The sequence below is a fragment of the Lotus japonicus genome, chromosome 4 (assembly GCF_012489685.1).
Source record: "Lotus japonicus ecotype B-129 chromosome 4, LjGifu_v1.2".
Taxonomy (NCBI): domain Eukaryota; kingdom Viridiplantae; phylum Streptophyta; class Magnoliopsida; order Fabales; family Fabaceae; genus Lotus; species Lotus japonicus.
In genome coordinates this window covers 65,772,698-65,787,272 of record NC_080044.1, presented here as the reverse complement: position 1 = coordinate 65,787,272, position 14,575 = coordinate 65,772,698, and the positions used below count along the sequence as shown (strand labels likewise).

The 14,575-nt window shown below is 34.0% G+C and overlaps 1 protein-coding gene across 1 annotated transcript; it reads left to right on the top strand.

Annotated features, from left to right (window-relative positions):
• Positions 1-1,997: 1,997 nt before the first annotated feature.
• Positions 1,998-4,881, top strand: LOC130713170 (inactive poly [ADP-ribose] polymerase RCD1-like). Its single transcript, XM_057562961.1, has 6 exons — positions 1,998-3,016; positions 3,096-3,349; positions 3,714-3,829; positions 4,307-4,450; positions 4,532-4,627; positions 4,834-4,881. Exons 1-6 carry the CDS (start codon positions 1,998-2,000, stop codon positions 4,879-4,881), a joined length of 1,677 nt encoding a protein of 558 aa, XP_057418944.1.
• Positions 4,882-14,575: the final 9,694 nt, after the last annotated feature.

The following is a 14,575-nucleotide window of genomic DNA, read 5'->3' as shown; positions in this document are numbered from 1 at the left end:
ATACATATAACTTTCAAGTAATATTTTGTTACATAAATTTATTTCCAAAGAATTCACTTTATTCCTAATTTTAATTATATTTTGTAAGAAAATATTTTTCAATAACCGCTTTCTATAAAAAAAAGTTTTAAAAATGGATAAATTTTTTCAAGGTCAACTTACTATATAATTACTTTCTTTATGTTTGAAATTATTAAGATAGTTACATTTCTGTTCTACTGGAAATACAATTTGTTTTTATTATTATGAAATCAATTTAGCAAAATTTAAATGTAATAAATTCATATTTACTTTATAAATGATCTTTAATAAATCTTTTAATACATTCCTCTTAAAATTAATTTTAAAAAACAACTTTAAAGAATGTCTAATTTTTTTAAACGATCTTTAAAATGATTTTAATTTCACAATTTTTTTTACAAAGAACTTCCGGGGAAAAAAGTTCCACAAGTTTGACTTGCGATATAATGACTTTCTTTATGCTATAATATATTAATATAATTAAATTTATAATTTTTATTCAATTCATTCAAAATAATATTTTAGAATAAAATATTTCTAAAATTGTTAAAGTTTTTCCAGTATCTCTAATATAATTTTTAGAGTGAGGTTTCATAATAATATATTACTTGCTATAATATATTATTCACAATTTATAATATATTAATTACTTTCTATAAGTATTTTATTCACAATTTGTAATATTCATAATTTGCTAAAGTTTTTCCAGTATCTCTAATATAATTTTTAGAGTGAGGTTTCATAAGAATATATTACTTGCTATAATATATTAACATAATTAAATTTATAATTAATTACATGGTGTGAGGTTTCATAATAATTAATTACTTGCTATAATTTTTATTCAATTCATTCGACATAATTTGTTTCTATTAAAACAATTTACTATGTAAGTAAAAATAATTCAAAAACTTTCAGAAGTTGAGGAAACAAAGAAGGGAAAAAATGAAAAGGAGGTTATGGTGGAAGGGTAAGTGTATCAAACTTGATGAATCTGCTCGGTTTAGTTTGCTTGGAAAATGGGTAGTGTAGAGGATTAGCATAATAACCATAGTGGGGAAAAGAACCCTCAAGGTTTTTCTGTATAAATACGACCTTTGCTCCCTTGATTCTACGAACAATTCAAAACAGTTAGTGTAGTGTGAGAGAGAGAGTAAGTGGGGAAAGCTTTATATAGATTTATTCTGCGTGTTCTTTTTAGTATTTCGAGTTTCAGGTATAATTCCAAAGCATTCTCTTGAGTTTAAAATTCAATTATTCCATTCACAATTTGATCAACTTCTTTTGTTTTGCAAATTTTTTGTGTTGTTTCATTTTTCAATTTTACGTTTTAAGATCCTTTTTTTTTTTTTGCATTTCACGGGGGACCTGATTTTGCAATTTAAAGTGATGATGATACACGAGTGTGGAAATTTTTTGGGGATTTTTTATTTTATTTTTGAGGTGTAGGCTGGACACTAGTGCACTACTACGACCTTTTTTTTAACTACACAAAGTGCTATTTTTTGGAAAATAAAAATCAGTTTTCATAGTATATATCCCATTACCAGTAGCAGAGTTGTTTCTGGAAAGGCATGTAGAGTTTGAACGCTAAATGAAGTGACATAATCTTGTTTATTGAAATTGTTTATGTTTAAGTTAGATGCTATAGAGTACTCTTTTTGTATATTTTATATGGAGGTTAGACATGTTTTTCAAATCTTTTTGGGGATAGTATATATTAACGATTTTCATATGTGCAAGTCTTTCATATTATTTGCTTTGCCACGCAAGGAATGCTTTTATTATTTAACTTATCTATTATGTCAACTTTATACATCACCCTATATATTATTAGTTTAATGTTCTTGAAAGTTTTAAACATCCTAGAATTGCCAAATATTATTGATGTAATTGTCTATCGATGCCACAGTGTCTTTAAACTTGCTCAAGGTATATGGTGATCTTATTTGATATTGTGCGTCTATCTTGCAGAAATGGAAGCTAGAACTGAATCAAAGCAAAAACAGACTACCTATCATGTTGCACATCAAAAGAGAGCTTCACGGCCAGTTATATATCAACAACCATCACCTGTGTCACCCACAAGTAAGGTTGTCAAAAAAATGAGATTATGTGACTATGAAAGCAAAAGGACAAAGATTGATCCTCACCCGGAAAAATTCTTTCTTAGGTATTATTTGAACTATAAAAGAAGTGGAAGACCTGAACGTATTATGTTCTACCATAATGATGAATGGTTTGACTATCCTGTTGTTGACTTGGTCAAGAATGATTTTGAAATAAAAAAGCCAGTTGTGGAAATATGGTTAAATGGTCATGATCTTATGCTAGATTTTTTACACATGTGTCTAGTGGACTTTAATACTGGTTTGCAACAACCTTTAGCATGGATTGATGAGGTTGGGCATTGCTTTTTCCCTGAAGTCTATGTTGCTTCATATGAAGAATCTTCTAATTTATGCAAACAAGAGGGTATGGAATTACCTATTGAAATCAAAATGATTGGGGTTAGTGAATCCAAATTGAGGAATTGTAGCAGGGAATCAAATGCGTTAGGTAAGGGCACTCAAGTAGAAATTGAAAATCAGATGAACATCTTGGACAGTGGAAATCGCGGTGAATCCATTCTGCAAAATCAAGTAGGTTTCGTTCCTTACAGTGAGTATGAACAAGGAAAATTAAATTTGGATTCTGTACATAAGCTATTCCTTAATGGAATGAGTAATGTTGGCAGTACTCATTTTGAGATAGTGGAGACATACTATTGTTTAGGTGCATCAATGCAAGCACGGTTGAAGCTATTCCAAACACAAGTTGAAATAACAAAAATAATCCACAAGGATGCAAATGTTCGATATGCTTGGCTTCCTTTTAATAAAGAAGAATTATCTACAATGATGAAATATGGACTTGGGCATTGTGCGCTATGTGTAACCAAAAGCACATATGGCGTTGGTGTTCATCTTGCAGCTGTTACATGCCCTTATGCCAGGTTAGTTTTCATTTGATCAACTTTAAAAAATAAGATCTTTTACATATTAATAATAAGATTTTTTTTTCCATATTTATAGTGCTCGTTATTGTGATATTGACGAAAATGGTGTTCGACACTTAGCCCTTTGTCGTGTTATAATGGGTAACATGGAAGTTATTCATCCCGCCTTTGGCTCCGACACTGTTCAGTTTCAACCTAGCAGCCCTGAATATGATAATGGAGTTGATAACATTCAATGTCCAAGATACTATGTAGTGTGGAATATGAATAAAAACACTCACATCCATCCAGAATTTGTTGTCAGTTTCAAGGTCTTTGGGGATGCTGAAGGTAATATATACAGTTTCTTTAGTTTTTTTTTTGGTGTGTTTTTATTGACATATGTTTTCCTAGAAGTTGTACATTTTTGGTATTATATAATTAGTGCTCAATGTGTTGATCAAAGGAAAAACTAATTTATATCTACTATTTCTTGTTTCCATTTGGCGAAAAAAGTTCTAAGAGATTTTGGTATTAGGAAATAGGGTTTCAACCATAGATTGTTATCTCCTTATAGTTGGTCTCTCATGCATTCAATAGATTGATAAATTGACCCTGGTTCAATAAAACAACCAACATGCTAAGCTATATGGTGTTATTCTTTTTGAGAGAAAAAGTTTCTTCTCAATCACTAGAACATGATACTTTGTTACAGGCTATTTTCGTGAAGCTGTGGGAGAGAAAAATGATTCTAGTGTTAATTCTTCTCAAGCCAATTCAACTAGTCATGGTTCTTGTGACTTGTTTCAGTCACCCTCTTTAGTGGATAATGTAAGTTATTTGATATGGGTTTTCCATCTTATGTTTTTCCAAGTTTTTTATGTGAAAGCAATATTTATACCAAAATTTAAACTTTGTTGTTTTATTCTAAAAATATTAGAAGTGTTTGCCTTAATTTTGGGGAATAACTTATGGGTGGAACATCTAAGAGACATGATCATGCAATTTTTTTTTTTATTTGTGATTGAGTACGTTTAATTCTTCTCATCATAAAGGAATATAGCTCTTTAAGTTACTTTCAGAAAGGGAAAAAAAACTCTTTAAGTTCGTCATTGTTTTGCTATCACATTTTGTTTCCTCTAGTGTTTTATGTGTGAGGTTGATTGCTTGATGAAAATATTAATGCGTTGATGTACAACTTGTATGGGCTTTGTGTTTTTTATAATTTTCTTCTTGTTTAAAATCCTATAATGTTTAGCTTTAATGCTTATCTAAAGAGTTTTTTTTTTTAAATGTGGGATACCTTAGATTACAAATTACAATGGGCTTGCTAGCACTCTTGAAATTCCAAAATCGCCTTGGCTTCCTTTTCCTATGCTTATTGCTACTATTAGTGACACAGTTTCTCCTGATGAAATGAGTCTTATTCTGGCACATTATGAACTATTTAAGGTATGTACACTTAGCTCCCATTCTTACATGTCTGTCTTCATTGATGAGAAGTCTCTAATACATTATGTTGTTTTGGTTTAGGCAAAGCAGATTTCTCGTGATAATTTTGTGAAGGAGATGAGGTTGATAGTTGGAGATACTATATTAAGAGCTATGATAACAAGTCTCCAATTCAGGGTATAAAATCCCCATTCAATAAATATTTAATATACCTTTGAAATATGTTGCTTGTGCATCTACTGTGGTTATACCTCCTGATGAAATTACCTATTGTTTAAGAATTATGATTATCATTTCTTTAATTAAGACATAAATTGTGAATTATCATGTACAATCTTCTCTAATATGGTCATGCCTGTTAAAGTTTAACTGATTGCTTGCAGATACCATCAAATGGTGAATTGGAAGGTTCAAACCAAAATGATGGTTGAGGGTGACTTTGTATGAGGAGGTGAAGAACTTTGCACAGGGAGTTAACTTCCGTCAACTTCTTGTCTTATCGTCAATGTGAACAAACACGACATTGTATGTAGTGGGTTTGAGAGAGTATGGTTCTGTAGAGCCACTATCGGGTCTTGTAATGTCTCTACCTTTACCAATGAGGTTTGGGTTGAGGAAGGTCCGCCGGGTTTAGCCCCTCTGTTGTTAGATGATTGTTTGGCTTCTATGCCAGTTTGATTTAATAGAATCATGTTCCTTTCAATAAAAAATGTTATTGATCTTTAGCCCTTCGGATGGAAACAATCCACTTTGTCAAAAAAAAAAAGAGTGGATGAATGATTATATTTTATGTTCTAGAGTGTTTAAGTTAATAGAACTTTACAACTTGTATGGTTGTCCTTAGATTAAAGTGTAGGTTGATGAATAATAAAATTTACCAGAAAATTGAGCATTGTATTTCCAAATTTTATTTTGTTTTTGCCAATTTCTTCTAACCCTACTTACTGATTCATTGGTGGGATTTTACATCTTAATATCCTATCATAGTCTAAGTTAGATGACTAAAATAGGTGCCTTCGTTATTAATATAATTTGCAGAGAGATACGAAACATCATGCAGAGGTAAAAACTAAAATGCAGTCTTTTTTATTTGGAGAAAAATGAGAAATATATGCATAAACTCGACAACTTTGCTAGAAATCTGAATCAAGTATTTAAGCCTTTTTTTTAACCACTCAATCATAGATTTATGTCTTGTTATATTGCAGCTAACATCCAATCCAACATTGTTCCTTGTTGATTTAAAACGCTACATAATGTGTGTTTGAATTTGAATATCAATGTTTATCGTAAATGGATTTTCATCACAATTTATAAGAAAATTTCCCTTCGGGTGTCGACCCCTTAGTTGTCCAACTTAAAATGACTATCTTGGTGCCTGTATTACATACATAATTTGCAACATCTAGTAGAGGTAAAATTAAGAAACAGTAACTTTTTCCCGAGAATGATGAACTATGCATAAACTCAACAACTTTGCCAGAAATTCGAATAGAATACATTATAATTAACCAGGCAAACACCACTCGGAATTCTCCACCTAAATAAGGCTATAGCTACCTCAACAGGATTTGGATCAGAGACACTCTTTATGAAATTAGATGATTTGATAATTAACCAGGCAAACACCATTCCAAAGTGTTTGCATGCTTTTTGAAGTATGCTTGGTATATAGCAATAGCATGAACAATCCCACTTTCTTTAGCATGCTTCATACCTGAGTCTAAGCAAAGTGCCATGGATCAACAACACCCCCACCCTATTCTCTTGACTAACCAGGACTTCATTATTTCAATCCTCAACAAACTAAAGCTGTAAGAGGATGCAACCGGTTTTGCTTATGAGTACCATCCCTCTTTTAAGCTTACCAGAACATTTGGAAACTCACTGCTTCATGATTCAGAAAGCTGAATTAGCAGTCATATCAATCATATTTCCATGAAAGCAACAGAATTTAGGTGTAATTAAAAATAATCCTGAACCGAAAAGTGGAAACCCAAGTAAAATACAGAAAATTCACTTCCTAGTTCGTAATTTCGTATCACTAACTTCTGAGCATGATTGCACATGATAAAATGTCAACATGGATCCAACATCATTGTTGTCCAAATTTCATGAACATGAATTTTGGTTAAGGAACATACAACCAATCCCATGTACTAAGATTTAGAGGAATGCTATGTAAGCAATACTCTGTATACAAAAACTTGAGCTTTGTTTCTTGATGTTTGTAATGTTATTTCAAATTTGTGTACAGATGTGACATGCAATCCAATGACACTATTTAATTATTGTTCATTTGAAAAACTAGAAAATTTTGATGCTAATATTGGCTGTCAATGCAAAAATAACGATGAGGAACAACCCTTTGTTCACAGTTTACGAGCACTAGTTTGGTCACTTTAGGCAATATTTCTGACTTGGAGTTATCATGCTTATAGTATCTCCAAGTTAAGGGTTTTGCTTGCCAGCACTAGACTGCCAAATTACAGACCCCAATTACTAGCATGCAAGTCATCACCAAATTATTGACATCCAACAAAATAAAAGGTAATCTACATATAGGGGCGTATCCAAGATGTTTCTTTGTTGGGGGCTGAAATTAAATAATAAAAAATTATCCAATGAATATTTTATATACTCTAAATAACAAAATTTTATTTCAGTACAAATTTTGGTTCTTTCATAGTGCTATTTTAACCATATCAACACCGAACTTTTATAGTTAACACTTAACATTATCTCACTTCTCTCAATTGCAAAATTTTAAATTCAAATTTAAACCCAAATTCTTTCTAGATTTTATGTTTTAATATTTATACAAATTTTGTTTTTGACAATGAAACTTTATTAATAAACAAAAAAATGTCCAAACAAGCAAGACAAACCAAACCATCCCGGCGAGAAAAAGGATGATGTAAGGACATGTAAAGTTTTTTTAGGGTTTAAAGATTTTTTACACCGTCAACCAATCAGATTTCAAGGTTGTGCCACGTCAGTTAATGAAATTAAATAAAATGAGAGATTTTCTCACATTCTTGAAATCTGATTGGTTGACGGTGTAAAAAAAATTTACACCGGCATAGAAATTAAACTCATATAATGTACCCTCAAATCAAATTTACAAAATTTACTATGTTTTGCCCAGTTTTTTTTTTTACACTTAAAACTCATTAAAAGTAAAAGTTTGGCTAAACACATTTGTTTCTTATCTCGCTTGCCCAGTTTTTTTTTATTTGAAAAATAAGTAATTAATTTTTATTGAAGAAAAATATGATAATGAGTTTTTAGAAAAAAAGGTATTACGAGGAGCTTTTTTAAAATAAACAACTTATTTTTGTATGGAGGTCAAAGTGTCGTGTTCTTCTTTACGCGGTCTCTCTACCATCACCTTCACTGCCACCACCACCACCACTAGCATCGTTGCCACCACCGTCATATCATCACCACTGCCTCCTTCATCGCCATATTCACCATATGTGACCATAGCCACTGCCACCTCTACCATCAATAAGATGACCGCCCCCCACCACCACCATCGTCGTCATCGTCTCCTCCTTCATCATCATTGCGACCACCACCACTATTGTCGTTGCCACACCATTATTGTCATTGTCGCCTCCTTCATCGTCACCTTCACCCTTCACCAGCACTGCTGCCACCACCTCCACCACCACCGTCGTAGCCACCATCACCTCCTTCATCACCACATTCACCCTCCACCACCACTGCCACCATCAATAAGACCACCGTCCTCCACCACCACCACTGCCACCACACCGACATTGTCGCCACTATTGTTGCCACCATCACCACCATTATCATAGCCACCACCAGCACCATTGTCATCACCACCGCCACTGCAACGAACATCACTGTCATCGTCATCATACCCTCGTAGATTGCCACCTTCACCCTCAATTGCCATCGCCACCACCACCGCCACCATCAATAAGACCACCGCCCTCTACCACCAACATTGTCACTGCCACTACCTCGACCACTGTCATCACCTGGTAACACTCATCTCCACCGCCACTAGTAGCTCCAACACCACCCTCCACTATCGCTGCCCCCTCCACCTCCACCATCCATGTCATCAATACCACTGCCACCAGCCCACCACCCTCCACAACTGCCATTGTCGTCACGACCGCATCCACCATCACTGTTGCTTCCACCATCATCACCCCTGCCACCACCCTTGTTACCACCACCGCCACAACACCATCATCGCTGCCACTACCTATCACCCTCCAATACCACCATTGTTGCTGCCACCACCTCTGTCATAACCACCACCGCCCTTACCACTAGGTAACCATCGCCACTTCAGCTGCCGCCATTAGATAGTACTGACATCCACCACCTCTATTACCTAACCTTCTACCATCGTGTCGAGTGACCAGTCATTGTTGTGAATTTACAAAATGACAAATAATATTTAAATCAAAACTATCTTTTGAACTATAAAAAATAAATATTGACAACCGACTTTTACTTTTTTGAAAACAAAACTCTTATTTTAAACTTTAATTTAAAAGTAGCTTTTAAAAGAGAAAAAGCTACTATTTTAAACTTTATATCTAAGAAAGTTAACAAAATTTTATAAAAAATAATAATATAATTATATTAAATTATTATTTTTTATTTCATCCTGCGACCGAAACAAAATTTATTGTACTTAACTTAAAATATATTAATAAAATTTGAAGTGTTTCGAATTCATTTATACAGATAACTTTCAAGTAATATTTTTTTTTGGTAACATGGAGGGGCAAGGTCCCGAAGAGCGAGAACTGCTAACAAACAAGAGCGCGAAGAGAAGCTAGCGCTGCTTAAATTTGAGGATAAAATTTTCTCCGCTCCGAAAACATTGCTATCTGTTATTTTGGGGTTTTAGAGGCTTTTGTACGGACCTTTAGGGTTTTACATCTTGGTTTCAGCTGACTGTTGCAGCTTTTTTTTTTTGAAAAGAGAAGAATACTGTATTATTGATTGAAAGTGCCAAATATATCATCGTGATTACAGTTTACAGACAAACTACTGTAACCCTCTCGTAGGCGCGCAAACATAGCAAGTAAGCCTCATTAAAACCTTACTAAGGAAAACCCAGTGGGAAAAAACCTTAGCTTTAAGTATGCATACTTGTTCTTAATTTGTTTATTTGTGTGTATTGCGAATTGCTCTTTGAGATTTACTCTCACTTGATGTAAGTGTCGTTTGGTAATCCTTGGTTTTTTATTCCAGCATCATTGACCAAAAAAAAAAGTAATACTATTACATAACTTTATTTCCAAAGAATATTACTTTATTCCTAATTTTAATTACATTTTGTAAGATTTTTTTTTCAACAATTACTTTCCATAAAACAAGTTTTGAAAATGGATAAAAAAAATTCAAGGTCAACTTACGATATAATTACTTTCTTTATGTTTGAAATTATTAAGATAGTTAGGTACCAAAAAGGAAATTTAAAGATAGTACATTTCTTTTCTATTGGAAATATAATTTATTTTTATTATTATAAAATCAATTTAGCATATTTTAAATGCAATAAATTCATACGTACTTATACATGATATTTAATAAATCTTTTAATACATTTCTCTTAAAATTACTTTATAAAAAACAACTTTATAGAATGTTTAATTTTTTTAAACGATCTTTAATATAATTTTATTTTCACGATTTTTTTTTACAATTAATTTACGGGGAAAAAAGTTCCACAAGTTTTTTTGGTTACAAGAGGAAGGCTAAAAGACAAACTAACTTACGGAAAACATCCTTGCAAATGAGCTCAACTACGTCAGGGGATCGCTCATGTGAAGCGATCCTTATGAGTGTAATAATTCCATATTTATTTTTAAATGGTTTTAATCAATATTTTTGATAAATTTCTTTTACAATTACCTTCTATAAAAAATTCTAAAAAGGTTAATTTTTTAAAACTTCTTTAAAATAATTTTGAGTTGCAATATAATTAATTTTTTCTTAGTTTTGGTTTAGTAATAAAATTACATGTATTATTTTAGAATTGAAATTTATTACTTAAATAAAAAAATTTAGAAAGTTTTAAGTGTTATAATTTTATTATTCTACATAAATGAATTTTAGTCAATCTTTCAATTAATTAAACTCTTTCTGAATTGCTTTCAATTAAAACAATTTTCTATATGGGTGAAAATAATTCAAGAACTTTTAAATGATTTTTACTTACAGTATAATAATTTGTTCATTGTTTTAATTTATGAACAAAATTACATATATAATATACTATAAATTTCTAGTTTAATTATTTAAAATTAATTTATAACATTTAAACGTAATATTTTTACATCTCTTTCTAAATGACTTTTAATAAATCTCTTAACAAATTTACTTTCAAAAAAAAAATCTCTTAACAAATTTCTTTTACAGTCACTTTCTAGAAATAAAAAACTTTCTAAAAAGGTTGTTTTTTAATGATTTTTAAAATGATGTTTTTTTTTTAAAAATTTGTTTTTAAGAACTTTTTTCTCCGTAAATATTAAATTCATTATATTCTACGAAATTTGTTGACTTAGAATATATATTTTTTTTTTGAAGAATCAAATATTATTGAATCAAGAGAGACAAAGTACAAAAAACATAGTGCCAGATGGTTCAAGAATGAACCAGGGCACTATCCCAAAAGAGGAACCGTCCCTTCATGAGAAGGGGTTCCAAAATCCAATCTACAGCGTTCAAGGTACAAATAAAGAATAAAAAGGGAATTAAAATCTAAAAACCTGAAACATTTATAGTTGATCCCTATTCTCTTCTAACAGAACCCAAATAGGATCATGTCCCTCACAACCCAAGTTTGCCAAATGGTCAGCTACGTCATTTCCTTCTCTGTAAGTATGCCTTATTTCCAAACAGTAAATTTCATCCATGAGAAGGTCGATTTGGTTCAAAACATTGAGCAGTTTCTAGGGTCTTTTTTCTCGAGAAAGAACCCATCCAATAGCCATTTTCGAATCACTCTCAAGAATTACATTCTTGAGGAGGAACTGTTGGCAAAACTGCAGTCCATACAGCATAGCTTTGACTTCAGCTTCATGAGCCCACCCAAAACCAATTCCTAATGCAAAAAAAACCCAAAAACTTTTTGTGAGAATCCCTTATAACCCCACCTACTCCACTGATGCCAGGATTGCCTTTGGAAGCTCCATCTACATTAAGCTTCAACAAACCAATTTCAGGAGGAGCCCAAGATACAGTTCTGGGCGCGCGTTGGGGACAAGGGAACATGATGCTTTCCAGATTTCTTGTGATCTGATCCAGCTCAAAGGGACAGCCAGGCCACGAGTTTTTTATCCACCAAGCTAGTCTGATTAGATGCATGTCCCTCACCTCTTGCATACTTACCACTTTACCTTTGAAGATGATGTTATTCCTCTCCAGCCACAATGACCAAATGAGTGAGTAAGGTAAGAGTTTCCAAATTAATTTGTCCATACTTGAAGGGAAGCTATCCCATTCTTCTTGTACAGCAATCAAAGTGCTTGGGCAAGCCCATGATATTCCTTCTTTTCTGATAATGCTGTTCCAGATGTCATGAACACACACACAAGTCAGGAAAAGGTGGTCATTGGTCTCATCTTGTAGATTGCAGAAGCAGCATATCCTCTGCTCTTCTGGTATTACACCTCTACTCCACAAATTCATTTTCGTTGCAAGTTTATTCTGACAGGCTTGCCAATATAACATACCAACCTTCAGGGGAATAATTCTCTTGATCTTTTCTGGGATCACAAACTCTTCTACTTCTGCCAGATTCTCATCAGCCCAACTGCATAAACCTTTCACTGTAAAATAACCATTGCCACTCCCGCACCAGATCAGAAAATCATTTGATTTTGCTGCTGGGATTTTTGCATTGATCAGGTTCAAAAATTCAGTGTATATTTCTGTTTCCCAACCAAAGAAATGTCTTCTGAAAGGAATGTCCCAAACCCATTTACTTCTAACAAATAGACCTACCTCCTCAATATAAGCTGTTTTGCAGGTAGCATTGGCAAAAAGTCTCGGAAATTGACAGCTTAGAGCTTTGTTCCCAATCCAGGGATCTAGCCAGAATCTGGTGTTCCTTCCATTCCCAATTCCACACATTAGCTGATCTTTAAAACCCAAAGTCAGTATTGAATCTTCCTTAAGCACCAGGGCAATGTCTTTAAGAATTGGTGCGAGAGAGCCTCCCTCTTCCAACACCGAGTGTAGGAATAACCTTCTACTGTCCCATTGGTATTTTCCTGCTATTATTCTCCTCCATAAGCTATTTTCCTCAGTCCCATACCGCCAAGCCCATTTCAGTAATAGAGCCTTATTTTTCCATTCTAAGTGCCCCAAACCGAACCCTCCTTTTTCTTTGGACTTGCATACCAGCTCCCATGAGACCCACGCCATTTTCTTTCCCCTGTCTTCCCTCCCCCATAAGAAAGCTCTAAAAATCTTCTCTGCTTCTTTTATAACTCCCTTTGGCGCTTTATATAAACTCATCCAAAACACTGGTATTGAATTTAGAGCAGCCTTCAAGATTGCCAATCTGCCACTCAAGGAGATGTACTTTGAGTTATAGGACCTCCCTTTCTTCCTTAATTTCTCGAGCATTAGACTCCAAAAGGAAATTCTTCTTGGATTGCCACCAAGAGGAGCCCCCAAATAAGTAATCGGTAGAGCTCCCACGACCCAACCATACTTCTGTGCTGCTCTTACCACTTCTGAATTCTCAGTATTGCATCCAATAATAACTGATTTGTCCATGTTGATTTTTAGGCCCGATGCAAAGAGAAAAGAAAACAGTGTGTAGCAAAGGAGCTCAAGTTGTCGATCATCCTTTTCACAGAATAACAACGTGTCGTCAGCGAACTGTAAATGATTCAATGCCTCCGCACCTCCCATTTTAACCCCACTGAAGAGATTGATGCCTGATTCACCGAGGAGTTGATTTAACATGCAAGAAAAGCCATTTGCACAGATGTTGAATAAGAGAGGTGATAGCGGGTCACCCTGCCTCAAACCCTTCTCAATGTCAAAGAATAGTGATGGTGAACCATTTACCAGTACTGCTAGTGATGCTGTTGTCACACAACTTTTGATCCAAAGTAACCATTTGTCTCCAAAATTCATTTCAGCTAGTAAATCAAGGAGAAATTTCCATTCTATTGTGTCATAGGCTTTAGCAAAATCGATTTTGAGGATATAGCCTCCTCTTTGACTCTTCGAGAGCGAGTCCACCACTTCCGTAGCAAGCAAGATACAATCTGTTATTTGTCGCCCGGGAGTGAAAGCAAATTGGTTTGCAGTGATCAGCCTTGGCATCACCCTTTGAAGTCTCGCTGCCAAAACCTTTGAGACTAGCTTGTAAATACTTCCTATAAGACTTATGGGGCGGAAGTCAGCTACTTCTTGAGGGTATGAAATTTTGGGGATCAAAGATAAGAATGATGCGTTTAGACCACGAACCAACTTGCCATTCGCGTGGAATTCTTCAAAGAACTTGCACACATCTGTTTTGATCAAGGGCCAATAATGTTTGAAAAAATTGACATTGAACCCATCAGGTCCTGGTGATTTGTTTCCATCACAATCTTTGACCACATTCCAGATTTCATGTTCAGAAAAGCAATCTTCTAGTCTGGCCTTTTCTTCCGAGTTTAATCTCCTCAAATTAGGACAGCAAACTTTAGGTCTGACCATCTCCACTCGGGTAAAAAAGGAGAGGAAATGTTCCCTAATGGCCTCTTTTATCACTGTTGGGTCAGTTGTCTCATGTCCTGCAACTCTGAGTCTATAAATATGGTTTCTTGATCTTCTTATTTTGCTCACAAGGTGAAAGAAAGAGGTATTTTTGTCACCCTCCTTCAACCACCTAACTCTAGATTTTTGCAGCCATTTGGATTCTTCTTTTTTGTAACCCTCCCACAGACCACTGAGCACTTGAGTCCTTTTATTTCTCAATTCCTCTGTCGCCCCTTCCTCCTCTAGTCTTCCCATAACAATTTGTAGTTCACCTTCCAATTCCTTAATCTTCTCCTCATCACGAGTAGCAGAGTGCCCTTTCCACTCCTTGATTTTTACCTTCAGGTCTTTCAGTTTTTT

What these genes read in the sequence shown, in the direction of transcription:
- LOC130713170 (XM_057562961.1), top strand. Translation starts at nt 1,998, where the DNA reads ATGGAAGCTAGAACTGAATCAAAGCAAAAACAGACTACCTATCATGTT. An exon ending in CACATTATGAACTATTTAAG is followed by an intron (nt 4,451 to 4,531) that starts GTATGTACACTT and finishes GTTTTGGTTTAG; the next exon opens with GCAAAGCAGATTTCTCGTGA. An exon ending in TAACAAGTCTCCAATTCAGG is followed by an intron (nt 4,628 to 4,833) that starts GTATAAAATCCC and finishes GATTGCTTGCAG; the next exon opens with ATACCATCAAATGGTGAATT.